This window comes from Ips typographus, linkage group LG1 (assembly GCF_016097725.1).
Source record: "Ips typographus isolate SLU linkage group LG1, UJ_Ityp_2.0, whole genome shotgun sequence".
In the NCBI taxonomy this organism is placed as follows: Eukaryota; Metazoa; Arthropoda; class Insecta; order Coleoptera; family Curculionidae; genus Ips; species Ips typographus.
The window spans coordinates 12,065,386-12,089,789 of NC_138422.1; the positions used below are offsets into that span (position 1 = coordinate 12,065,386).

Sequence of the window (24,404 nt, forward strand, 5' to 3'; positions counted from 1 at the left end):
TTTGAAACTTAAGGTAGCCTCAAGGACTATACAAGTACATAATTCAAGGAATAACAATGTATATGTATATGGTATATGGCTACCTTAAACCTAAGTTTCAAGGAACCCTTAAGGAATGATATGACCCTAATAATGAATGCGGCCTTAAATTACGTCATTGTAAATCGTGTCGTTCAATTCGCTCTACAGTACTCTGCACGCTCCATGGAGCGTCAATTCGAATACGGCTACTGCACTGATTGGCACCAATGAATAAAAAAATATAGCAGGAAGGAGCAATAGCAATCAAAGAGGGGGACAAAAATCGTTCAGTATGGCGGCCGTAAACTGTCAGAAAATCAGTGACGATAATCAATCTGCTGTTGCCCACTATTCACAAATCCACTCGTCAATAATAATTCAACCAATTTAAGTTTGCAAAAATTAACCTTTAACGGACTTCATATAACCACCAAATATTAAATATAAACAAAACAGTTTTACGCTTCGAGCAAAAAGAATCAGGAGGTAGCAAATACCCCGTTTGTGCATTAAGCGACCAAGACGGAAGTCGCCATCTTTGTCCCCCACATTCGCCGATTGTGCAATTGAATGAAACTTCCGAAGTTAGTCGTAATAGTATATTCTATATCAAGAGCGGAAAGTACATATTTGCCGCTTGCACATGAAAATTGTAGCTTGAGGCAAAGCCGAACGCTGCAATAATGTAAAAGCGGCAAAAGTACTTTCGGCTCGAAATATAGACGATATTTTTTCGATGACTGCTGTGGGGTGGAGTAGAAGGACAACTCACATCATTTTAGTAGCTCGAACTCATTGTCACCGATAAATCACTTTGACGGAATGGCTTTATTTCAAACAGGTATGTCAAGCGTTGTTATGGAAACGCCGAAAAAGTTGGTGAGTAGATTGTTAGTAGAAAGCGAAAACGCTCTAGAGCAGAAAATGATTCACTTTCTGCGCACGTGCGGCGCATAACCACTTTCTGCTTTGAAATGTGTGTGTGTTGTAGTTACAATGGCCACTCGTCAGTGAGACGTTCAGCCAGATTAAAATAACGCGATTACGCGATACACGATTACATAAGTTCCGCGGAAGAGGCACTTGCGTGCGTCTGAGAAACTCTCATCTCTCCCGCTTGCGTAAATAAGACTAAAAATCGCCTTAAGGGCACGATCCGAGTGAAAGATATAGTCATTCCTCGTGGAAACTATAACCATCACTGTCACATCCACGTGGTCTTGACCTAGGTTTTCACCCTTTCCGCCTCTTGGAAGTGCACCGCACAAGACAATTCCCCGTAGACCCTTAGGAATCGACGCTTCCACTTAGAGGCCCCACATTTCCACTCGATCGGCTGCGGAATTCGGTCGTCAACTTCAAATTTCTCTGAACACCGTTTCAAGAAACGTGGTTTCTTAGCGACAAAAAAAATGGCGCCCACGAAACAGACGTGCGATACGTTTCAAGTTGAAAATCGAACTCTCCCTGCTTTGAAATGGAAGCGTACATGAGATACTTTCAAAGTCAGTTGTCGAAAAAATAGGCCGTATTCGTTTTCAAGCTCCAAGGAGCGAGCAGAGCGTTTTTGACGTCACAATGACGTAATTGGACAGTTGGTCAAATTATGGTTTTTCCAAATTACGTCATAGTGACGTCAAAAAAGCTTTGCTCGCTCCATGGAGCGTGAAAACGAATGCGGCCAAAGTTTTGTTTATATTTGGTGGTATACGCGTATTTTTAAAGTCAACAGTTTAGGTATTGTTGCCAACACAAGCACCACAATTTTATAAAAAGTGTTCTTAAAGTGCTGATGAATTAATGGTGGATCCAACTGTCACTGTCTTTTAAGTCAACATAAATCTGTGATGAATACAACATAGCCTCAACTTTCCACCAAGCCTCAGAGCTGATGGATTTGTTGATTTCATGTTGGAAGTCAATTTTCACCAATGACAATGTAAGCTTTTTTGACGTTATGTATTAGCCTTTCCGGCATTTGTTATTGTTGGTTGTGTTTGTTGATTAAGGAAAATAGAAAAGGCATAAAATACTCAGCAAAGGTTCTTTAAATGTAAATCCCGTTTTTTAAGTCAACAAGAAAAATGTTGCCAACCAGCTCAACAGTTCCAACACAATCTCAACACTACTTCAACAAAACCATTCTCTGACGTCATTCATCACAACTTAATGTTGACTTTAAAAATACGCGTTATGTGAAGTTAGCTAAAAACCACAAAGATTTGTTGTTTTTGTATGTTTTGCTTTTCGGTCCGTTAAAGGTTAATTTTTGCAAACTTAAATTAGTTGTATTATTATTGACGAGTGGATTTGTGAATAGTGGGCAACAGCAGATTGATTATCGTCACTGATTTTCTGACAGTTTACGGCCGCCATACTGAACGATTTTTGTCCCCCTCTTTGATTGCTAATGCTCCTTCCTGCTATATTTTTTTATTCATTGGTTTTAGGCAATGAGTAAAAAGAACAAGTATCAGGAGGTAACAATAATACAAATTATAACCCGTTTGTGCATTAAGCGAGGGGGACGGAAGTCCACCATCTTTGATTGCGCATTCGCCTACTGCGCAGTTGAATTGACGCAAAGTCATTGAAAGTTTGGAGTTTCAAACCCGCAAAAATTTGTTGTTTGTATTTGTTGTAGTATATAGTGTTAGTTTGTTTTGTTTGTTTGTGGTTCTTTAACAGTTGAGTTTTGCAAATTTAAATTAAGTTGTACAGTGGACAAGATTAACAAGTATTGACGGCCGCCATATTACTCCCCCCCTCCCCCTTGTTTCTGTCACCCCCTTTGTTTGCTATTGCTCCTTCCTGCTATGTTTACATTTTTTTTATTCATTGGTTTTAGGACTAACTTCGGAAGTTTTATTCAATTGCGCAGGGACAAAGATGGCGACTTCCGTTTCGGTCGCTTAATGCACAAACGGGGGGGGATTCTTTTTGTTCGAAGGAAGGAAAGGAGTGGGTAAATGAAAGTGACACTGACAGTATAACGAGACAAGCCCCGTTCGGTTTTACGATCGAAAGTGCATGCAAATGCCATCAATTGTAAACAATGTCTGTAAGTATAAATAAAATATCTAGTAATTATTACTAGCGAATAAAATCATCTTGATTGATAACACAATGACAAAACAGTTGAAATCAAATCCTGAAAGCTGAAAAATAAAAGTTTTCTATAAATTAAAAAAAAATTAAGTAAACGTTTGACGTCGTAATCTGTTCCCACCAAAAATAACCGACTTTTAAATTATCTGTCAATTCTGTCATTAACGTTGGAATATTTGACAATTGACAGTGAATAATAATTAAAGAGTTGAAAAAAGTGAAATTTTCTAATTTTATCCAGCAAAAAGGACAAAATCTGAGCCCCAAAAACAATTCGTTTTGTAAATTTTCAGGCCCCGTAAGTATAAATTAAGATGGAATATTCCGCATAAATCAACTTTCCAACACTTGAATTAGTACAAATTTGGGTGGGGGGGGGCCTTCCATTACCTTACTAGTTACTACTAGTAAACAAGAAAACATGTTTATTGTTTAAGTTTCAGTTATATCAAAAAATCAACCACAATGAGTGAGGAACAAAACAAGCAGTCACAGGACGCCGGTTCAAATCAACCTGAAGCATCACCTCAAGAAATAGAGAAACTGGAAGAGGCCAAACTCAAAGCAAAATACCCTTCAATGCCTGGTGGTCCTCCACGTATGAGCGGTCATTCATCCTTTTTGCAAAAAAGGCTTGCCAAGGGTATGTTTTTCACTTTTCCATATACACACCATCAATAGTAAAACATGTTTAGGCCAGAAATTCTTTGATTCTGGCGACTATCAAATGGCGAAACAAAAAATGGGTGGCATTAATAAACCGCCGTTAAAAGTGCCAGGACCGATTTTTCCAACCGGAGGTGCCATACCCACACCTGAAACTGTGCCAGCAAGGAAAACTTCACTGGTACAACCATCTAAGTTAGCTGCAGTGCCAGCGGCCACCACACCAACCAGTTTAGGCCCAAACATTGTCTAGAAAATTGTCAGCATTATGAAGCATTTGTGATAACTTGAAAGTTGTTTTTGGCACAGACAGTGTGGTGGTGAGGCCAATGTGTTTTTATGTAGTTATGGTGTTTATCCTGACTTTTAGTTCATTCTGGAAATATGTGATGATCTAAAAGTTTTTTAGTGTGTTAATAATGGTTTTACTATTCTAAAAATGCCAACTAGTTTAATTTAGTTATACTTTTTGTAGTGGACTTTTATTTAAGTTTATATTATGTGTTTTATTTTTGTCAAATAATTGGATTTGGCCAATGATAAGCAACATTATACTTTCACTTAGAGGTTATTGTTGTTTAAAAATTGACAGCTTAATTTAAAAAGATTAGTCAAGTAAGCTCACATTTAATGTATTGTTAAGTAAGTCACTATCTCAATCAATAAAGTCTGAGTTTCAGAAGAAAATAAGGGATTTAAAGGAATAAATTAAAAATTAATTTGTATTAAGTTTTTTATTGCTTATTCTTAAAATAATAATAGTCATGGATTAGTTTGGTTTAGTAAACTTAAATTTGTTAATGAGAAAAATAACTCTTGTCCAAATGAGAGTGTTTCTTCTTTACCCAGCTATCGTAGTCCACTGCTGGACATAAGCATCCCCTTTACATTTCCACCTTTTTCGATCCCGAACCACGCTCATCCACTGACTTTCGATTTTTTTTATGTCATCTCGCCATCTTGTGGGAGGCCTTCCTGCCCTACGTTTGTCATTTCGCGGTCGCCACTCTAGTAATCTTCTCGTACACCTATTATGCGTCTAGCTACATGTCCTGCTTACTGCCACTTCAGTTTCGCAATTCTTGTTATTATGTCTTCCACTTTCGTTATTTTGCGGATATCTATGTTCCTAACACGATCTGATAGTTTTATTCCCAGCATAGAGCGCTCCATTTTACGTTGAGCTATTCTAAGTTTTTCTGCACTCGCTCTTGTTAGCGTGAGTGTCTCTGCTCCGTAAGTCATGACAGGGAGCACACATTGATTAAACACTTTACGCTTTAAACAGATCGGGATATCGCTCTTGAATACTCCGTTCAGTCTACCATATCTGCCCATCCAAGCCCCACACTCGTCGTTGTAGCTCTTGCGTTTGGTTGTCTCTGTGTATTTTTATGTCATGGCCTAGATGTCTATATTGTCACGTTTAAATTGTAAAGCCCTTTTGGCCCAACAAGTTAAACGAGACGTGCGTTTATTACTTTAATAAACGCCTTTACCGAGATCTTGTTTCAAAGGTAGAATCAAACCACTTGGTAGAAAAATATAATTTAATAACTAAATAACAGTTAAAACTAATTGACAAAATGGTTGGTATTACAATAACAAATACATACTTACATTTGTTAAACAATTATGAGGGCAGCTTTCTGGAGGGTTTGGCACTAGCGATTTATTATAGTTTACTACTTAATTAATTTGTAAACCCGGTGCGGGTTGCAGAATTCAGGACGACTACATTGAGTCTTCTGGCTAGGTACTGCCTTCTCCGACGTGGTGCACAGCAAAACTGGACTGACTGGAATATGAACCCCTCTCTAGGGTATAACTTCCTTCTTATAGCATTCCAAACACTGGTTCCACCAATCAAAAAATTCCCAGACCTGGTCTCCTCTAGCCGACAACTCGTAACGACCTTTCGACCCTCGGTACTTTGAAATATTTCGCATATTTCGCAACCCAGCGTCCGGTCACACTCCGGTGCATAGTTTAGCTATTGCATCATAAGTGCAGTTGCACTTTAACCGCAGTCCACAATTTTGAGGTTTCCGTTCAAGTAATATAAATCCCACATTTTTTAATGTTTCCGTTCAAGTAAAATAAATTTGATTTATTTCCTTTGTGACAATATTCTCTTACTTCGTCGATGTTGTGACTTCCCAATGTTAGAGTTTCTCCGAGAACTAGGTTGGTCATTGTCTTTTGTGTGTTTATTTGTAGTCCTACGAGAGTGTTTAGGAGCTTTCAATATAGTATTCTGTAAAATTTTCCTTGTATACTAAGTTTGTTAAAATAATTCTAGTTTTGAGAATGGTAATTTTATACTGTGTGATGCAAAAAAAATAGTCTCCCCGTGACAGTGTTGCAACACTGCCGTGACCAGGATTCGAACCTGGGTTACTACGGCCACAACGTAGGGTCCTAACCACTAGACGATCACGGCTATCGGAGACTTATAAAATTTCATCTTAAAATACTTTTAGTGCTACTATCTAGATTGGTTATGCTCTAGTTATGCCAATCAATGCATAAAAAGTAGACCACACCAAATCGCCGCTGGGTTTTTGTGTTCACTGTCTATTTCGGATAGTTTCAAGCATAAATATGCAGTTAGAAGGAATTATTATTAGAATAATCCTGAAAAACAGATATGCAGACAATAATAAATAAAACTTGCAGACCGTAATTTATAAAAATTGACATTTTATTAGGAAATATATAAAGAAATTTATATTTTCGTTTTAGACCTACTTTTGGACAAAACATAAAAAGAAACTGATATTAAATTATAAAAAGACACTTCATTAATATTCGCGCTTCCACGATAACGTTTTTTATGATACAATTAACAAGTGTCAAAAATCGATAAACCTCAGGTACTTTAGGTCAGAACGTAAAAAATAACACAAAATGGTCAGTCCCGACCCAAGTTTCTTTATAGTCCAATGATGAAGGATTTAATATTGTGCTAACTGAACGATTCAATGGCTTCCCCGAAAATCTACAAAAAAAAAGTAAAAATACGAGTTTAATATCAAGGTAGTGTTAACAAACCTCAACTTCCATGTCTTCTTCGGAAATATCACCGAATCCTTGCACAGAACAATTAGAAGGTTGGCGCAGCTGGATTTTTCGAATTTTACCACCATCTTCAACGTAGTATTCTTCAATTACTTCCGTTTGTTCACTGTCGTCTTCTTCGGAAATATTTGGTACTACCGCTGTCGACTTGGTGTTGGTCTGTAACTTTTAAAAAGCATAGTGGAAATTCAATAGTGTTGATTTGTTTATAACACGCTAGAAACTTGACAAAATCAGGTGTAAATACAGGGTGATTCACGATGATGGTATATTAAAAGTATCTACAGGGTGGTCTAGTTTTAAATGTCAATAATTCACCATTCGATAGCCCATCAAAAAATAAGTTAACATACATTATGTCAATTTCCTGAAAAATGCTTCCCAAGGAAAAAATACAGTCCATAAAAGTTTAGTTTAAAAAATCGGTTTCTTGTCATAACTGTCAGACCGCTGGAGCAATATTTTAATCAAATTTAGGACAAATATATGTGCAATTAATACTCATTATGTGATTTTAATGACGTTTGTCGAAACTGTCCAGTGATGTAAATACAGAAAGATGGTTTCCATTTTTCTGCTTTATTCTCTACGTCACTGTATATTTTTCAAAAATATTTTTTTACTTTACTTGTTCAATTTGACAAAATAAGTATCTCTTATAAAATTCTGATTTGAAACTTTGTTTACGAGATAATTGAGTTATTACGTTCAAAACAAACCCAACCCAACAAGTTTTCTTGAAAACAGTGAAAATTCACTTAAGAAGCTTAAAAAACGTCTTTGTAGATAGTTTTCAGACAAATTGAAAGACTTTAGTTTTGAAAATTGACTTAGAAACCAGTAAATTTACTTTGAAACGGTGAAAATTGACTTGAGAGGCTTAAAAATTGTCTTTGTAACCAGTTTTCACAGTTTTCAGACAAATTGAAAGACTTTAGCCTTGACAATTGACTTGGAAACTGTGAAAATTGACTTTAGAGGCTTAAAAACTGTCTTTGTAGTCAGTCGTTATAGTTTTCAGATAAGTTGAAACACTTTAGTAGTGAAAATTGACTTGTAGCCATGAAAAACTACTTTTCTAGAATTTTTGACTACAAATTCACACATTTCAACCTTGAAAATTGACTTGGACACCAAAAAGTGACTCTGTACCAATGAAAAGTGACATAAAAAGCTTAAAATTTGCACTTAAAGCAAGTTTTCATAATTTGAAAATACATTTCAATATTTTAGTCTTGAAAATAGTCTTAAATACAGGATATTGACGTAGATTCATGAAAATTAACTTGAAGACTAACTTTTCAAGTTTTCTTACTTTGCTTTTTATTTTCTTAGAATTCTGGACTATTTTTAGGGCTTTAAAACTGCTTTCAGCTTGGAAAATCAAGTACCTATTAGGGTTATCTTTACCAAGTTTTTGACATAGCAGACTTAAATAACTATTTTAACATTTTCCATAGGCTTAAATATGCCATTTCACGTTGTCAGTATTAAATTGACTTCTAGACGCTTCACTGTGATTTAAGACTGAAAAACCGAATTTTAAACTATTTTTTATAGTAAAAGTTATGTTTCAGACTCTTCATTGATGAAAGTAAACAATTTTGGCATTAAATGCTACGATATTAGTCTTGAACGCTAATTTTTAGAATTAAATTAGTCCGGAAATTCGGACTGTGGCCAGTGTTTAATTGAATAAAAATAAAGTTTGAATTGAATAACCAGTTTTACACTACCTATAGTCAAAAAAATTGAACGCCAGGAAACATTAGTCCAAAAATCCTGTTTTTTGACTATTGAATATTTAGTGCCAAAAATTAACTCGTAAACCTCACAGATGACCATATTTGAATACTTTTGAACCATTTTAAAGTAAAAAACACAATAACCCAAGTAGACATTTTTGTCAATTTTGAATAACATCACAGACAAGCTAATATACATGGTATAACATTGGAGGTTTGTGTCTTCCTTAGGAAGCGTTCTTCAGGAAAATGACATAATGCATGTCACTTATTTTTTGATGGGCTATCAATTGGTGAATTATTGACATTTAAAACTGGACCACCCCGTAGAGAACAACTCAATATTTTTCACTGCAATTTGGAGTGTAGCCTAGGTTGGGTCCAAACTTTTGATTTTCAAATGGAACACCCGGTTTTTAATCTTATTTTTGAATTCCTCGCAAGAAGGCTAGTAATTAATGTTAATACCTAACCTAACCTATCTTGCACCGTTTCTTAGAAATTTTATAAAAATGGTGAATTTGTCAGCAAAACGGTGATCTAAACTTTAATTAAATTCTCAAGTCCTGAAAGGTTCGCTGATGTGACCTTTTGTCCTCAGTTAGACAATACTACATGGTTGAAAAGCCCAGAGACAGAAAATGAAAAAAAACCTACAGAGTGGTCAATATTTTTACCTTTTAGTCGGACAGATAAGAAACTGCAAAAAGTCCGTTTTTTTAAATGGATCCATCGGTGTTTTATGATTTGTAATAAAATAACATTAAATTTAGAACAAATCCATGTATACATTTCCTATACCTAACTTCAACCGTTTCTGACTTATTAACAGTTTTTCCTTAATTTTGAAAATATTGACCACCCTGTAGGTTTTTTCATTTTCAGTCTTTGAACTTTTCAACCATGTGGTATTGTCTAACTGAAAACAAAAGGTCACATAAGCAAACCTTTAAAAACTTGGGAATTTAAATAATGTTTAGATTACCGTTTTGCTGACAAATTTACCATTTTTATGAAACATCTAAGAAACGGTGCAAGATAGGTATAGGGTATAAGTATTAACATTAATTACTAGCCTTCTTGCGAGGAATTCAAAAATGAGATTAGAAACATGGTGTTCTATTTGAAAATCAAAAATTGATGTCCTTTCCGACTGATCTAGCAACACCGCAAAGTTCAAAATATTTTAGATAGCGAGTTTGGACTCAAAATTATTGAGTCGTTCTCTAGATACTTCTAATATACCATCAGCGTGAATCACCCTGTACTACCTACCCTGTATACTCTAATACAAGTATACAAACAAATCAGTTACCATAACATTTGTCCTGTCCTGTTTTATCTCTAACGCAGGCTGTTGTTCCTGTTCTTGATTATCGTTCGTGTCGTCAGCAAACACTTTGGCGTCGATCAAGTGTTCCTCAAATTTTCCACTAAACTGATACAGACCCCAAATCCACAACTGATTCTCCATACATTTAATATAACCCAACACTTTCAAATAAAACTGATTCGTATTGATGTTTGGGTGATTTTCGATATGGTTCCACGCTTTCAGGATGCTTCTCTTGTGATTACTGCTTATATCTTTGGTGAAGGTGGCTTTGGCTGAAGTAGAATAAATCTGGCGCAGGAACCGGTCCAAATCTACCAGTTTCTCTACCGTTGTTACTATGGATAAAGGTGTTTGCTTTCTGGCGCTTTTACTTTTCGTTGCCAGCACCAAGTCCCGGAGTTTTTTCATTGGCGATACGATATTTTCGTTTATACGATTTTCTAATCTGCAAAAGAATATGTCGGTCAAACGAAATTTGTAGTGATGGGCGTAAATTTACCGGTAAGTAAAATCGGAAAATTAAAATTCAGTGTGATATAAAAATGCACCAATTTTATATTACAGTACTAAAGTGCTAAGTAAGAGCTTGAATACCAACACTTTAGTAATTAGTTAAGAGCTTTATGTGTGCTAACTTTAAGTGCTTGCAGCCAGAGCTGTCGGTAGTTGAATTACTTTAATTGGAAAATGTAGTTCAATTAATTTCAAAAACAATAATTGTAATTGATTTTTCAATTACTCAGCAAAAGTAGTTGTAATTGGTAATTGATTTTACGATTTGTTCTGTAATTGAACCACTTTGAAAGTAGTTGAATTACTTTCAGAGTAATTGAATTACTCTCAGAGTAATTGAACTACTTTCAGAGTAGTTGAATTACAAATAATGTTAAAGTAATGGAACTACTTGTTTTTGAGGTTAGATTATGTGTTTTGCGCGGTCGAGAAGTAGCGGTTTACTGAACCGGGTTCAGAGCGGCGTTTTGGTTGGGTAAATGAAAAAATAGAAAAAAGTTAGAAAGTTGCGATTTTTGCTGCCTGGTGTAGTATTTTGTTCTCTTCATTTTAACATTAAACAACGCTATAGGTTGCATTTAATTTTTTTGAGTTAGGCGGTAAAATAATATTTCTTTGTAAAAAGCGCCACCTGTGGACGAAAGAAAACAACTTTAAATAATTATTTATGGAGCATCTAATAGAAAAAAACCTGCTCTTTTCAATGGTGCCAAACTTAATGTTCTACGACAAAGGGTTTCGAAGTTATCGCAGTTTTTTTAAAGCAACTTTTGACTTACCCCCACTACTTTAAGTCAAGAAATGGAGAAAAAAGGTTTTAATCAAAGTTGTTGCTAGTAAACGTAGCTTCCGTTTGCAAGTATTTTCAAAGTGCCATTGTATTTGAAATTTTGGAGATATGCACTTTTTTTAAGTTAAAGTTGTTAGTACGCCCTCTTGAGGACATTTCCTGAAACTGAAAATATTTTCTAGCGATTCGTTTGGCCCCTTTTTATAACAAATTTTTTTTTTCAAAGCTCTACGATTAACCGTTAAGTCAAAAAAGCCGAGTGCCACTCTTATTTGGACACCCTGTACAATTACTACTTCCAATAAATAAATTACTTTTTAGTAGTTCAATTACATTTGATTAGTTCGATTACATTTGAGTAGTTGAACTACTGTAATTGTCTATTAATTCAACTACTTTACTGAAGTAATTGGTAGTTCAACTACATTTTAAAAACATTGACTAATTGTAATTCAACTACTTTCACGAATTTGAGAGTAGTTGGTAATTGTAATTTAATTACTTTCTTTGAGTAATTGCGACAGCTCTGCTTGCAGCTAAAGTAAAAAAGGTGAACTTCACCCACCCTGTATAATTCAACTTACCTATGAATACAGAAATACTCAGGAGTAACTTTCTCTATCCATTCCTTCTTAATATGTTGAAACACATTTATAGTAAGATGTTCTACGTCGAGTTCTTCCGCCTGCTTTTCTATTCCAGCCAAACAATCCGGTATCGTGTTGACGGGCAGTAGCGGCAACATTAGCAACATGTTGTAAATATTCCGGAAATTCGTGTTTACTTCTAAAGCCTTGCCCAAACCAATCGAGCAAATTTTCTTGTAAATATTTTGAGCAAAATAATAAATCGAACCGCCTGCAATTCAAGGGGTAAACCAAAGTATTTTGCTAGTTTTAAAATTTAAGTACTAACCGACATTGGACTGTACGTAAACTTCACTAAGGGCATAGTAAAGGTTGGCTTCGTATTCAGTGACAATTTCCGTTGGCCTCAAGTTAGGATACTCGCTGTGTAAGTAACTGAATATTCTGCGGTATAACGCTTGTGATTTTAAATTAACCAGAACGTAAAATACTGGATAGTACTGAAATTAGTGGATGAGTAAAAGTACTAATACTAGGGATGGGGCTTACGCTTTGCTCCACCCACAGAAACACAGTAACCAACTGATAAGGGAAAACTTGAGCTTCAATGTAAAATGAAGCGTCGACCAACATTAGTTTGCTGTAAGAGTACTGCCTGATTACTTTTTCATTGCCAAAAGCGATTGCTTTGCCACCGTCAGACGTTTCAAATTTATCCTATACAAACAAGAAACAGCTGTTTTAGGAACTCTACTCCACCAAACATGGTATTTCGTCAAAGTCATATCAAAAGTGTAATAAATCCATTTTAACAGAAATTCAGGTTTTTGCGCCATCTTTAAAACGCTTTAATATCCATAACATCATGTCATTATATTAAAACTCTAGGAATTTCTAGAAATACTTTTTTTAATATTCGAGGATAATTTAAATTACTCACTGATTTTCTAAGCGTATTTCTTATTATGAAACCCTCTATAGAGTTAAAAACAATAATTAACTCCTCAGAAAGTAAAAAATGACCTTATGTTAATCAGCAGAGCAGAGCAAAATATTGCTGTCTCCAAAAGAATTTATAGTGAAAAAAGTATTACTCATTAGTACATTATGCACCCAGAAACGTTTCTTTAAAGATTTTCTAGCTACTTATTAGGTTTTTCAAATAATAAATCTCTCGTTTTAATTAACGGGTAGTTTGGTACCTTATTCTTCATCGCAAAATTAAACACAAAAATCATAAACCTGCATACCAACCCGATAAAATTGAGCTCGATTATCCGTAAAATGAATTTTATTAAACTCGTCCTGATCCACACGCTTATAAAAGTCTTCGAACGAGTTAACGGAAGGTGACGGAGGAGCCGGTCCCTGTTTGCATATTTCCTGTACCACCGCGCTCAAAGGTAAAATATTTATAAGCGATCCGTCCCTAAAAGAAACATTACACTTTACCACCAATTAATCGGCTGCCTTCTAATAACTTACTGTTTACAGAACTGTTCGTACAACACTTTAAAGTTGAAAAATCTGTCCCTACGCATTTTCTTATACAAAATGTCGTAGAACATTTGACGTTTACGTTCGTGCGCGTCCGGTATCCGGTGGTTGTGCGAAACGATCACTTTGATCCTGTGGGAAAATTCAAGACGGTTTACCTTATACTGTCTAGCGACTCCAGGACATTTATTAACAATACAATGTAGACGCCTGTAATAAAAATTAAATCATTTCCAATAATGTAACACGTATTTTTGTGAAGGAAAACTTTACCTCGTGTCACCTTTGGTTAGTCGCATATCGTACAAATAACCTCCAGCGACTATGTATTCGGAGTTGAACAGAAATCGGTATAATTCAGAATTGAACCATCCAAGAGGTGATTTGTATGTCCCAGTTTTCTAAAAAGGTTAAATGGGGCATAAACCAGTTATTACTTTTAGGCTTAGTTGTACTATAGTGATTCAACTTTTAAACACCAAGTTCAAACTATAGTCCGTCTAGAAATTATCCGGAATTTTATAGTTTCTCCTTATTTTAATATAACTCTTTTTTGTCACCTTCTAAGATAAAAGTAATGCACAGCAAGTTGGCCCAAATAGTAGGATCTGGCCAAAATTGCATGACAACCGCAATTGTCAAATTTTGTTGATTGTCAATAGTCATGAGATTTTGTGTAATAGTCTAGTTTACAACATTTATACTATAGACTGTGTAATATTTATTACAACTTTGACAACTGTCATTGACTTTTTCCTTGTTTAGTCGTTCGGTCGATCGACACTTTGCGGTATAAACGATCAAGAAGCAATCATATGATCCTATCTCCCTTTTAGTTCCCGTGTACCGAACCAAGTTACCTAACGGTGTAAACCAGACCAATGTCGGAAGTAGAAAAAAAAAACAGGTGGAATATTTGTATAAAAAATGCGTTCAAAATGTTAAAAAATTAGTGCAATTGACTGATCTCAGAAAAAGTGCAGTGTATGTGACGATAAAGAGGATAAAAAATGGCACGGGGTTGAACCATAGAAAGGGTGCGAGCCGACCGCGTAAGATTCTTAAAAACTATTTAAACGCTTTAGTGGCCTTAGGGAGACAAAATCCGCGTCTAGGCTTTAGAAAATTGGCTAACAGATTCTACAAAAGCAAAGAAGAATGGATTTTTGTCAACGTTTTCGAGAAGATAACTTTAGTAACGTCTTTATATCTGACGTAAGTTGTTTCCAGCTTGGTGCAAAGCATCTAAGAATCCTCTCAAGAAAAAAAGTTACCTTTAGTTAGTTTAGTTAGTAAGTGGTTTGGGGTGCCATATCTCAGCGTGGTGCTACTCCCCTTTGTATAGTTGATGGCACCGTTAATAGTACAAAATACTGTGAAATTTTAAGTGGTTTTCTCCTTGAAACGGCTCATGTTTTATACCCAGTAGGGTGGCATTTTCAGCAAGATGATGCAAGACGCCATACTTCTGCCTATACTCAAGCTTGGCGAATTTCGTGGCCAGCAGCTTTCCCAGAACATCAGTCCCATTGAGAACAAACATATGTGAACTAATGAAAATTGAAGTAAAACGAGCAGCGCAACGAAATAAACAAGAATTGATTCAGTCCGTTTTAGAGGCCTGGACCACCATCACAGAACAATATGGCTTTGACCTGGTTTCGGGTGTACCTGGACGTTTAGTTAAGTGTTTAGAGTTTAATGGGTGTTGTAAATAAAATGAGTTACTTTGCTTAATTTTAATATTCACATAATAAAAATGTTCAGAGGAAAATTATAATTGAGTTTTAATTTTTCCGGATATTTTCTAGACGGACTATACAACAAACGTGTTTTTTTTCATGAGAAAGTTTCACTATTAGGCGTCATTAAACTGAATTTTTTTGAACTGCATTTACACAATCTTGCATTATCTGCATTGGCTAGTATTTTGAAAAGTATTTCATTCACTGCATGGGGACATGCAACTTAAGTGGATGGTCTTTGGCAAGGTTGGGGTTTAAAGATAACTGCAACAACACTAACTTAACTTAACCTAACCTCAACTTCCTGTCATGTATATTTTGGAAATGTTCATTCGCCTTGTGAAAGGTGAATGTGAAAGAGCATTTCTAACCAACATTTTCAGGATGTGGTCATGTGACCAACTGCCAAATGACGTCATAATGGGGACATCAACCAATTTTTTTTTATTTGGTTAATCGATAGCGCTTCAAAAAATATTTAACACGTGTTTTTCGGCTGTAGAAGCATTTAAACCTAAGAACAATGATAATAAAAATTGTATTTGGTTGTTTCATCCTATATACATTTAATTCCGTTTGACGTCATAAGGAGACTAGTTTTTGACATAAAACGGTGTTCGCTTTTTCTTTTCAGCTTAACGATCCTCCAGCGAAATAGAGTATATGGTATGGTATACCAGGTGTCCAAGAGCACCCTGGACATAGGAGATTAACATGGGAAAATGGTTTTGATTTTTTTGCGCCTGTACGGTTGATTTGATTGAAAAATCGTATTAATGAAAGTTGTAGTACCTATCACGGACTAGTTTTCTGTATTTTTTTCGGATCTCTAACTTGAGCCCTTTCGTCGTAAAACACGAACAAAAATGCGAAAATTTAAACTTTTTACCTGCACTGTATAAGCGGTTGCCGAGCACCCGTACCCGCAACAATGACCTGTTTACCCGTTGCCCGACAACCGCCTATACAGTGCAGGCCAAAAGTTTAAATTTTCTCATTTTTTTTCGTGTTTTACGACGAAAGGGCTCAAGTTAGAGATCCGAAAAAAATACAGAAAACTAGTCCGTGATAGGTACTACAACTTTCATTATTACGATTTTTCAATCAAATCAACCGTACAGGCGCAAAAAAATCAAAACCGTTTTCCCATGTTAATCTCCTATGTCCAGGGTGCTCTTGGACACCTGGTATATACACACCTACATTAGCATATTGAATTGTCCCATACATACGTCACAGACAGGGGTGTGTCAAGCTCAATTTAGTATTTAATCAACTTTTTATAAAAAAACTAGGAGCATAAAGTTTAAAATTATCACTTATTACAAATTTTTAAACAGGAAACATTACAATATTAATGTTTTGAAGGGAAAATTGGACTATAATTGATGACCCCATTGTTTCAATAGACACAATTAATTATCAGACCCCTGCCATGTATAACAGTATTTTTAGGATTTACATAATTACTGGTAAATAATTTCTTCTTTGGTTACATCCTTTCTCCAGTCTCCAACCTCCATAGAAAGTTTACTTTGAAAAATTTAAATTGCCCCTCTAGTTTAATAACTTTTTTCATTTTAAGTGTTAATTATGCTTAATTTTTAAACTGCTGTGTATGCATTTTGATATTAAGGAAGTAACAATAATTCTTCTAAAAATAAAATATACAACATTTCTGCTCTTTTGGGTTGTAAGCAAAATGCTGAGTACATTTTGTTATCAACATCTATTTAATTTTTCTAAGACTCAATTAGCAATACAAATTTCTGTGTTTTAGCCTCAGTTTTAGCATATACCATAATCCAGTCACTTTTTCTTCAAACAATTGGTACTTACCTCAACATCATCACTTTCACTTAATCTGCTCTTTTTCACAAGTTGTCCATTAGCATCTTCACTGTTCCTTTTCTTCACTGCCGAATTATATATTCTCCTTATAGTAACTGGAACTTTCCTTGGTGAAGTCAAGTTTGCCTCATCATCATTTACCATTTCTACAATAAAACTTTAGTGAGAAATCTCCAAATTAAAAAAAAAACTGTACAATACCTATAAAAATGTTTTCGGTTTCACTGTCTTTAAAAGGATCAGAATCACTATCATTTCTCACTCTTGACTTGTCTCCATTTAACTGATGTGTGGTTTCCCCACTTTCATCTTCTAAAACCTAAAACAAAATCCTGCAATAAACTCAAACTGATTATTCAGTTGGCAATAGTTACATGGAGTAGTTCTTCTTTATCTTTATCATCCTGACTTTTAAAAGTTCTGTTAATTAGTTCTGACAGTTTATCTTGAACTGGTGGTTTTTGTGCACTGCTATTGTGATCTTTCTCAGTAGCTTCTGTGTCCTTCTGCAATTAGTTTTCTGATTAATCATTGTACATTTTGTAGGTTTAAAAACAACCTCTTGAAACTCTGCATACTCAGTCAACCATTCCTCATGTAAATATTCAGTGTCACTATCTTGGTCATTATTATCACTATCATTGTTTCGCTGAGTTTTTATAATTCTCTGCTTTCTGTCCATTGAAATACATTTTTCATAAAACTCTAGATAGTTAGTTAAATGTGTAAGACAGGTCTGGCAAATATATTTTGATAAGCTATCCAAAGGTGATATCTGCAAACCAAATGTAGGTCATTATCTTTTGCATGTTTTAATGCTGTAATTACCTTTAAAGGGTGTATACAAAGCTTTATTGCTTCAGCTATAGTGTATTTTTCATTTAATTTCTTGAATATCTGTTCAGAAACTTCCAATCCTTGGGTCATACACAGTCTACACAAATTTAGACTTTCATGATTAAAATAACCTAAAACCAAAAAAGTGTAAGACAACTTGAGTGGGGTTTAGTTGCAATATTACTTGAGGTTTTTGAAGAAACTACTTTTTGTGACTCCATTTGAGAGCTTGGAGTCACCAGCTTGCAGTTTAATGCTGGTTCACCTAAAAACAATTTGGTAATCAAATACCAAAGATGGGCAGATGTTGTAGAGTTTAGCAAAATTAGCATATTTTGCCATGGCAAGGCAATTGTGCCTCGACTTGTACCTACTGTTTAAATAATGGAACATATCAATACCATTTTTGCCAAAGTGATCCAGGCAGACGAAACTTTTCAAATCTGGCTCCAAGTGTTCCAACCTCAATGCCTTTAACCAATTTTTCTTCGCTGCCTCGTTTTTCGGAAATAAAACGCCGACACTGTTGTAGCAATCAGGCACAAAACATTTTGGCTGTTTGGCGTCCATGTCGTAAGACAACGAATCAAATTACAACGCAAATATCAAACCAACAAAGCCAATGGTTTTCGAATCGACAACAATTTACGGCGGCAATTGCATTATTTGCATTTTGAACAAGTTTTTCCGCGAACTCAAAATTTCGTACACAAATACAGCACGCACAAATTGCCTCTCTCGCCTTCAAAACGCCATTTTTTGACAATCTACGTCACAGTCAAACGTCACTGCCAAAAGGCTGGCAGATGTCAATTAAGCGGCTGTAGATATGTGTTCGGTTATCATTTTCCTGAGATAAATTAATTTTTCTAAAAGGGTTATATGCAGATGATCTACCACAACAAAGCCCTATTACTCACAATAAAGAAAAATAAAAATTCACACTTACCACATTCAAATAATTTATGTTTGTTTACTTTTAACGATTTTTTTTTAACCAATCAACATGGCGGAATTGGAATGCTTCATTCTCATAAATGCGCCAATTCCTGGCCCTGGCTTCGCTTCGATCAGTGAGCGGTAGTGACGTCACTTACAGTACACCGATCGCAGAGTGTAGACGCGGTTTTATTTACTGTGTGTTTAAGTTATAAAGTTGTAACTTATAACGCAAAAAAGACGGTTTTAATGTTGATTTACGTTGATTGCGTGCTGGTAAGTTTTGTAAATATTAACTAGAACTCAAATACATTGGTTTTGTTATAGTTATAATTAACTATGCCTGGACAAATATGTGCCGTTGCATTTTGCAAAAGTAATAGACTTTCATATAAGAAAGAAGGTGTAAAAATGAGGTTTCATTCGTTTCCAAAGGAAAACTCTGAAATAAAAAACCAATGGATTCGTAGATGTGGAAGAAGTGACAAATTCAATGCGAATACATCTACGGTTTGTGCATTACACTTTACAGATGATGATTATGAAAGGGATTTGCAACACGAACTATTAGGTAAATACGACGAGGTACCTAATTTTTATAATTTGTTTAATTTTTGTAATTCCACAAGTAATTTTACAGATTTGTTGTGTATTTGGTAATGTGTAATGTAAGGGGTGTTCAATAATTGTTATGGTCGTAGTTGGCTGTGGTTCTCTCGTTCTAGCATGAACGTAGACACCGCCCAAGGATATTAAACAGTACAGGATTGCTCGATCGGCCGATTTTGTTTCCCGGCGGCGAATGAATTCTGACGTCACAGTGGGCCTTCGGGTGCACAATACGCTAAATATTCGCCCGAGATGCTATGTACGAGATCATGTTCGTGAATGATCGACTGCAATCGCGCAAACGCGAGAGACCCATGGTGACGTAAAAATCGTCACCGGTCCGAGCCGATACCGGCAAGATTGCGCTTATGGGATTAAGCACTCCTGTACTGTTTACCGTCCTTGGACACCGCCTACTATACTAGAAAGCCTAGAAGGTGCTTGTCAAAAATTCCAATATGGCGGAAATAGTGGTGACAGTTTGCGTTTGTTTGTATTGTGGAAATTGAGTTTTTTGAGGATTAGATGAATTTTTACGGTTTAAAAAGCAAAACTTGAGGTTATTTGCGTAAGTTATTTTTGTTCAAAACCGGATCTAACTCAACAGTGGTTGAACACTTTGAAGTGGGATGATTTTACTCCAACACTATACTCAATGGTAAGTACCAGTGCTTTCTAGTACAGTAAACTTATTAGGTACTTGTTAGATGCACAGGTATGTGAGTTACATTTTAAAGCATCCTTCATTGTGAGAGCAACCAAAATAATTTTGAATGAATGTTCTTGGGAATAACATAAGGACCATTTACCAGTTTTGCTTACCTAGTTTCAAGGATTTACAGATTTTCTTACATTGAACAGTGTTTAAACTAGTTTGCTGTTTGTTGTACCTTCCAGGACAAATGTTCTAACCAATTTGTTTAGGCTGGACTTGATTGTGTATATAAAGCTCTATCTATGCATATCTGGATCAGGAATGAACCTTTTTTTGATTTTTCACTCACAACTTGCAATCAACTACACGAAACAATTAAAAAAAAAACATATTTTCTACTGCATCTGTATACGCTTGTGTATAAAACGAAAACCGCTAACGCCGCCATTAAAAGTGACATTTTAGGCTTCGTTCGGCTTAGTTCGTAAATATGGTTTGAAATCAAACCGGCGGATTGACAGCTGTCATATAATAATTGTTTGCAACGTTATCTAAGACATACGCTTTTTGTGACATCCATAGGCGACCATAACCCATGACCTGACCAAACAATTATCGAACACCCGTTACTAATAAAGATAATTTTGGTGGTTTTTATTACTGATCGATAAGTAAATCTTTCAAGCGGCTAACGCCTACTTTGACCTCAAATATCTTGGAAAAAGGACACTTTTTTGTAGCACTTTTGAGTCACTGTGTAGGCCTGAGTGTGCGCAATTCACTGATCTAAAAATAAACAGGGTGTCTTGTAATTTTTGATTTTTGGCACTTTGAACCAAAACGCAGCGATATCACTTTGCAAGCAATGGGACACTAAAGTGTAGGCAATCCACTAGTCTAAAAACATACAGGGTGTTCAATTTGAATTTCCTGATGACACTTTTTAATCAACTGCTTTAAGAGCTTAAGGTCAACATTTATTTTTTTTTTTGAGTAATTGATTTGTAATCAATTACTTATTAATGTTATTACTTTAATATTCTTGATAATGAAAAAATAATTTTGTGTACAAAAATACTATTTTATGATGTTTTTTTTATTCAATTTTCTTTGATACAGGATGTTGAAAACTTTTTGGATCAAAACTTAACTTCAAACATTTTTTGATAACGTCCATTATAATTAATAATTAATTGTATTTTTTCAGGGTTGCCTTTACGTCGAGTTTTAAAGAAAACTGCGATTCCTACGCTGAATTTGAATGATCAAGGTGAAAATAATAAAACTGCATTCAACCAAACACCTTCTTCGAAAAGACCTAATGAAACGAGCGAGGAGCATCATCTGGTGGACTCAAAACTTATGGAGACCACTATAAAAAAAGAAAAAACGACTGAAAATATAACAACAGAACTGACTAATATAAATCCAAGTGTGTTGCCGTCCATACATGTTTTCAAACCATCTTTACCTACCTTCAAAAAAGATGATGTTCAACCAAGTACCGACTACAAACAAAAATACGAAGATTTGTTATTAGAATTTAAACAGTTTAAGCGTGATTCTAGAGATAAACTAAACCGAACGAACAAGATGCTTAAGTATTATAAAAGAAAATATTACAGCATAAAATTTGATCAATAAAATCCTACTACCTTTTATTTTTTAAGTTATTTACTTTCAAAGTTCAGTCAATAGAAGTATTTCGTTTTTGAGATACAGAAGATACACTTCTTCAAGTTTTTTCGGAAAGAAAATAAAAAAATGTTTGCCGAAACCAGGGATCGAACCAGGGACCTTTAGATCTTCAGTCTAACGCTCTCCCAACTGAGCTATTTCGGCCATGTATGGTTAGCGCCTTAGATTGTTTATGAGCAAGAAGCATTTTTTTCTGAAGTGATATCAGTTCTGATTATGACTTTTATCTAAAAGCAATACTTGACTAGTTTGAATAAGTAGTATCAAACCTGAAAATATCAAAATTAATGTTACGTAGCAGTTTTTAAAAATGTTAAGCAGAAACAAAACCATATTCAAGCTTTTATTTCAAAATTATCCGAAAGGACGTTTTGCCTAAGAATCAATTCTGAGAAGAAATGTAATTCTATTCTTCTTCTCCCCCTTGACACCCGCGCTCAGACTAAGCCCGTGACCGATCGCCTATTTTGACGGGAAGGTCGGTCACGTGATCCGGCTAGTGTCTGCAGTCTGCATAGCCGGCTCGACGGATCACAAAATAATGGCGCCACGTTGCCGCGTCATAAATTTTATCTTGAAAAATGAAATTTACAATTCTAGTTTTTTTCAATAAATTGAAAGAATCTGTCAAGAAAACATTTTCTGTACTTACGAATCTAAGATTTTATTAGATAACCAAATTCTCATAAGTCACGTTTAAGCTTCAATTCCAAAATTCTGATAAATAATCAGGAGTTATCTTAAATTAATTACGACTGTAAAAAAAAATTTTGAACATGAAAATAGCGCGAGTTTTATTGCCTATAATCTAAAACAGTAAAATCAAACTAGAAGTGTGGCAACGTGGCCAACCTGACTTTCCAACCAAACATCAACTCATCCGCGATCCTCAGGGTTGCCGAATCGGCGGCCTTTATTTGTATATTTTCAACGAGTACTTTTCTGGACTTTATCTCCGTGAAGATCAATACTAATTTTTGAAAACTTGTGCGGCAATTAACCCTTCGTTTACAGTGACCGGTTGGGTGAAAGTTATGTCCTTTACAGTTCAATTTGTTACGGTCCGAACTAGCATGAGCATGAGGTGAAGATTTGCGCTCAGGTTTGCAGTGCGCTTGCGTTCCGCAACAGTCTGAGGTCGCGACGAGACGTTGCCGCGTTGAACTTTAGGCATTAAGTTTACTGTTTTATTGTGAAAACCAGGAGGTGGTGAATGGTGAAAGCATGAAAATTGCAGTAATTTGGCAATAAAGATCAAAAATAATAATAAGTAAGTTGGCAATTAAAGTGACTAGCCTGTAGGCTGAAATATACAGTTGGAATAAGGTTTGTGGATGGTTGAGTTGTATTAATATTTATCGACTTGTGGAGGAAGTTTGGCAACGTTGAGTTAGAGCGACAATAGTCGGTCGTCGCACGCCGCCAACCTAGACGATTCGAACGTCAACGAGTCGCGGTCGCCAGACTGAAATCCCCGTTCCAAGTCTGCTACGTAACCCGTAAGTGGAACAAGGACGGAACCTGTTGGAACGTCGGGCGGAACAAGGATAGAAAGTACGGGTGTACGTCGAGAGTGGTCCTTTGTTATGTAAGAATCAGTAGGAATTTGGCTGTCTACCTGTCGTATCGTATCGCTCGCGTTTGTCGGATGTCGTCGTCGGTATCGCGAAAAAGCAAATCGGGAAAAACTTGATATGAAGTTCGCGTAAAAAACGATTTTTGCTCGCGTAAAGTGCAGTTCGTTTGCGAAGAAATAATAGGAAAAAAGTGTAAGAACTGTCGTTTTGAAAAAGCCCTAGTGGCTCGAGTTTTAAGTGAAGCGTAGGCGGATTCTTTACTGGTTGATTTGTGGCCCGTTGGGGCGATCTTTTTATCTAGAATGATGTCTTAAGTGTGCTATAATTCTGTGGTGTAGTGCGAGAAAAACTTCGTTTATTAAAAGTGGATGCTTTCAGCTACTATGGAGTAATATTTATTTATTTAGGAAGGAGATAACTTTAATAGTAAGTGTCTGTTTACAGTGCCTTTATAATATCTCTTTCTGCATCTGTTGTAAAATAGTTTCTTTTTTGTAGTGCAGCTTCCAACAGATCATTATGCTTGAATTGTGTTGAATGAAAAAGTAAATTGAAAATAGTTTACAGGACAATAAACAGCACAGTTTGGTTGCTCTATTTACTAGATTTTTTGTAATTGTTTTTGTATGCCTACCTAGGTAGAGGTAGAATTTGTGGGTGGAATCAATAATTTATATAACTAATTTTGACATTAACATAACTGTCAGTTCTGTTGTCAACAAGCAGAGCAGTATGTGACAGTTTTCCTGAGTGGTATCATGTGACTGCATTATTTATCTAATGTATTATGGCATGTGACATATGCTCCAGCACTAGCTCCAGCATACATCCTATTGTCTCCAGTTTTGTTCTGCTTGTCCTCCATGAGATTATAATAAAATTTTGACTAATTATAAATGAATACAATGAAATTTACTGGGAAATTTATTAATTTTTTTCAAGTTATGTAAGTTTTATCCAGTCATCAGCAAATCATGGATTGATAAAAAACTACTGTTTTGGAAATATTTCTGCAAATGTGCTGTGTATAGGTTCCTGCCAGGAGAGGTGTATACCCAGCTGTAAACTGTGTAAATTTTTTCTGTCTGAGAGTATTATTTCTCCATTTCTGAGAATAGTCCAGAAACCACCACAAAAACAAGTTTAAAA

General features: G+C 35.5%; 3 protein-coding genes, 1 long non-coding RNA gene and 2 other non-coding genes across 12 annotated transcripts in view; 3 read left to right on the top strand and 3 right to left on the bottom strand.

The window, feature by feature from the left end:
• Window positions 1-3,273: 3,273 nt before the first annotated feature.
• Window positions 3,274-4,520, top strand: endos (endosulfine alpha). 3 transcript variants are annotated; one of them, XM_081982258.1, is made up of 3 exons: window positions 3,274-3,427; window positions 3,567-3,772; window positions 3,825-4,520. In XM_081982258.1, exons 2-3 carry the CDS (start codon window positions 3,595-3,597, stop codon window positions 4,046-4,048), a joined length of 402 nt encoding a protein of 133 aa, XP_081838384.1. In that variant the 5' UTR covers window positions 3,274-3,427; window positions 3,567-3,594; the 3' UTR covers window positions 4,049-4,520. The 3 variants fall into 3 exon arrangements, with proteins under 3 accessions (XP_081838384.1, XP_081838390.1, XP_081838400.1); XM_081982264.1 differs by having other exon boundaries at window positions 3,275-3,431; window positions 3,573-3,772; XM_081982274.1 differs by having other exon boundaries at window positions 3,277-3,427; window positions 3,573-3,772.
• Window positions 4,521-6,166: 1,646 nt separating this feature from the next.
• TRNAH-GUG (transfer RNA histidin (anticodon GUG)) lies at window positions 6,167-6,238 on the bottom strand. Its single transcript has one exon. It is a non-coding gene; the product is annotated as a tRNA-His (tRNA).
• Window positions 6,239-6,477: 239 nt separating this feature from the next.
• Window positions 6,478-18,556, bottom strand: LOC145730541 (uncharacterized). 4 transcript variants are annotated; one of them, XM_081981804.1, is made up of 16 exons: window positions 18,152-18,556; window positions 17,962-18,042; window positions 17,769-17,908; window positions 17,500-17,715; window positions 17,315-17,446; window positions 17,142-17,259; window positions 16,929-17,086; window positions 13,618-13,745; window positions 13,333-13,554; window positions 13,102-13,276; window positions 12,397-12,564; window positions 12,176-12,347; window positions 11,845-12,118; window positions 9,937-10,402; window positions 6,850-7,035; window positions 6,478-6,796 (listed from the first exon to the last, which is right to left on the bottom strand). In XM_081981804.1, exons 1-16 carry the CDS (start codon window positions 18,345-18,347, stop codon window positions 6,764-6,766), a joined length of 2,865 nt encoding a protein of 954 aa, XP_081837930.1. In that variant the 5' UTR covers window positions 18,348-18,556; the 3' UTR covers window positions 6,478-6,763. The 4 variants fall into 4 exon arrangements, with proteins under 4 accessions (XP_081837930.1, XP_081837921.1, XP_081837910.1 ...); XM_081981795.1 differs by having other exon boundaries at window positions 6,850-7,041; window positions 17,315-17,443; window positions 18,152-18,555; XM_081981784.1 differs by having other exon boundaries at window positions 6,850-7,041; window positions 18,152-18,555.
• Window positions 18,557-18,835: 279 nt separating this feature from the next.
• On the top strand, window positions 18,836-21,326 carry LOC145730874 (uncharacterized). Of its 2 annotated transcripts, none has more exons than XR_014178689.1 (3): window positions 18,836-18,992; window positions 19,044-19,301; window positions 21,188-21,326. It is a non-coding gene; the product is annotated as an uncharacterized LOC145730874 (long non-coding RNA). The 2 variants fall into 2 exon arrangements; XR_014178690.1 differs by lacking the exon at window positions 21,188-21,326 and adding an exon at window positions 19,357-19,371.
• Window positions 21,327-21,749: 423 nt separating this feature from the next.
• Window positions 21,750-21,822, bottom strand: TRNAF-GAA (transfer RNA phenylalanine (anticodon GAA)). The gene has a single exon. It is a non-coding gene; the product is annotated as a tRNA-Phe (tRNA).
• A 737-nt stretch (window positions 21,823-22,559) lies between these two features.
• The window catches only part of Snoo (Sno oncogene), a 103,039-nt gene continuing 101,194 nt past the window's right edge, over window positions 22,560-24,404 (top strand). Inside the window, exon 1 of the mRNA XM_081981938.1 lies at window positions 22,560-23,681. The gene's annotated coding sequence lies outside the window, so the exon portion shown is untranslated. The remainder of the gene's footprint in view (window positions 23,682-24,404) is intronic.

Excerpts from the sequence above, each read along its gene's own strand:
- endos (XM_081982258.1), top strand. The coding sequence starts at position 3,595 with ATGAGTGAGGAACAAAACAAGCAGTCACAGGACGCCGGTTCAAATCAA. Across the intron at positions 3,773-3,824 it reads GCAAAAAAGGCTTGCCAAGG|GCCAGAAATTCTTTGATTCT; the intron begins GTATGTTTTTCA and ends AAACATGTTTAG.
- LOC145730541 (XM_081981784.1), bottom strand. The coding sequence starts at position 18,347 with ATGGACGCCAAACAGCCAAAATGTTTTGTGCCTGATTGCTACAACAGT. Across the intron at positions 17,909-17,961 it reads AGTTTCTTCAAAAACCTCAA|GTTATTTTAATCATGAAAGT; the intron begins GTAATATTGCAA and ends TTTTGGTTTTAG. Across the intron at positions 12,565-13,101 it reads ATCGAGCTCAATTTTATCGG|GATAAATTTGAAACGTCTGA; the intron begins GTTGGTATGCAG and ends TTGTTTGTATAG.